We start from the raw sequence: 2,077 nt of genomic DNA, 5'->3' as shown, positions 1-2,077 counted from the left end.
CCTGCCTCCGCCTCCCAAGTAGCTGGGACCACAGGCGCCCGCCACAACGCCTGGCTATTTTTGGTTGCAGCCGTCATTGTTGTTTTTGGCGGGTCCGGGCTGGGGATTCGAACCCGCCACCTTAGGTGTACGTGGCTGGCGCCTTAGCCGGTTGAGCTATAGGCGCCGAGCACATCAACAACTCTTAATGAGATACTGTGATAGGTACTTACTGGCCTCGCTGCTTCCTCTCTTCCCTTACAATAACAGCAACAACAATAACCTACTTAGAAATCATTTACCATGTGCCAGGGACCATTCTAAGTGCTTCACATATAATAATAAGGAGAATGGTGACAGCTGTACACAGCAGCCAGATGACTTTATAAAAATCAGTTCATGTCTTCCTTGGCACCATCAATGGCTGCTAGGCAATTCCTCATACAGGCTAGTCCATTTCCACCTTAGGGCCTACCCTTGAGTCAGTCTTGGAGAAACTACTCAGCTCTAGAGCTAAAGAGCAATTTTCCAAAGAGATTCAGGAGCAGGCATGGATACCAGGTAACAAATAAGGCGAGACATGTTGAGGGATGTTGGTGCCAGAAAATAACTGGAGAGCCTGCCTGGAAACCAAAGGGAATATTCACTGGTTCTGTTATAGGCCCTTTCAAGGACAAGTGGTAGCTGTTGCTAATGTGGGTCCTATCAGTTAGGAATTGCATCTGCCTGGCAGTTACAAAGTCCTGCAATAATAATGGCTTAAATAAATGATGGCATCTATAGGATCAGCATGGTTAAGTTATGCCATGTAATAAACTTCTAAAGTCTCAGTGGCTTACTACAACAAAGGTATATTTCTTGCTCACACTATGTCCTTTGCGGGTTATTTGCAGCCCTACTCTACAGTATCTTTATTGGGGGATCAGGCTGAAGGAGCTGTCCCTACTTGGAATATTGCTGGTCTTGTGGAAGGAGGAAAAGAGAAAGTGGAGTGAAACCACCCAATGGTTCCTGGTAAATTTTATATTTAGCAATGGCCTGTGTCACTTTCACTGTCATTCTTTTGGCCAAAGCAAGTACATGGCAAGCCTCCCAGCAATGGAGGGAAGGTATGTAATCTCCATGTGGAGAGAAACAGCAATGTTTTGAACAATAATATAGTCTACCACAGGGCTTATTTTTCTCTCATATAAAACAAATACAGATATTGTCAGGCCAGCACTGATATGGCAGCTCCATGTCATCAGAGATGAGTGCCCTTTCTTTCTGTTCCATCATCTTTGGCGTGTGGCTTTCATCCAAGATGGCTGCCAGTGCCCTCGCCAGCATGCCCTGCAGTTCCTAGTAGGAAGAAAGGGAAAGGGAGGAAGAACAAAGAAGGTTCAGCTCTAAATGAGTCAGCCCCCTTTAGAAGGCCTTCCCAGAAACCCCATACAATGTCAACTTCTTTGTCATTGGTCAACCCCAACTGCAAAAGAGGATGAGAAATGGAGTCTTTTAAGTGGAACTGAATCACCCTGAAGAAATTTTGAGTTAAGTTAGTAAGGAAGAAAAGAAGAACTTCTAGCAGCATATGCCACTCATGATCTAGCGAAGATGACAGCAAGGCCAAGCATGGTGGCTCACGCCTGTAATCCTAGCACATTGGGAGGCTGAGGCAGGTGGGTTGCTTGAGATCTGGGGTTAAGTGTTGCATCACAGCTCACAGCAACCTCAAACTACTGGGCTCAAGCGATCATCTTACCTCAGCTTCCCAAGTAGCTGGGACTATAGACACCCGCCACAATGTTGGGCTATTTTTCTGTTTCTATTTTTTTATTTTATTTTATTTATTTTGTGGAGACGGAGTCTCACTTTGTTATCCTCGGTAGAGTGCCCTGGTGTCATAGCACACAGCAACTTCAAACTCTTGGGTTCAAGCGATTCTCTTGCCTCAGCCTCCCAAATAGCTGGGACTATAGCCACCTGCCACGACACCTGGCTATTTGTTTGTTTATTCGTTTGAGACAGAGTCTCATGCTGTCACCCTGGGTAGAGTGCATTGGCATGATAGCTCATAGCAACTTCCAACTCTTGGGCTCAAGCGATCTTTTTGTCT

General features: G+C 45.7%; 1 protein-coding gene across 2 annotated transcripts in view; it reads left to right on the top strand.

The window, feature by feature from the left end:
- Nucleotides 1–2,077, top strand: part of THAP8 (THAP domain containing 8) — a 14,173-nt gene that overhangs the window by 5,769 nt on the left and 6,327 nt on the right. Inside the window, exon 1 of one of the 2 annotated variants that reach the window (XM_023516907.1) lies at nucleotides 1,037–1,088. The exons of the other annotated variant lie outside the window; for it this stretch is intronic. Within the exon in view, the coding sequence (XP_023372675.1) occupies nucleotides 1,060–1,088 (29 nt within the window). The 5' untranslated portion in view covers nucleotides 1,037–1,059. Of the gene's footprint in view, nucleotides 1–1,036; nucleotides 1,089–2,077 lie in introns of those variants that run through there. 2 annotated transcript variants of the gene reach the window in all.

The sequence above is a fragment of the Otolemur garnettii genome, unplaced genomic scaffold, assembly GCF_000181295.1.
Source record: "Otolemur garnettii isolate 467f Iridium unplaced genomic scaffold, OtoGar3 scaffold00100, whole genome shotgun sequence".
Taxonomy (NCBI): Eukaryota; Metazoa; Chordata; class Mammalia; order Primates; family Galagidae; genus Otolemur; species Otolemur garnettii.
Note: the sequence above shows the minus strand (reverse complement) of the source record. Positions and strands in the feature narration are given on the sequence as shown.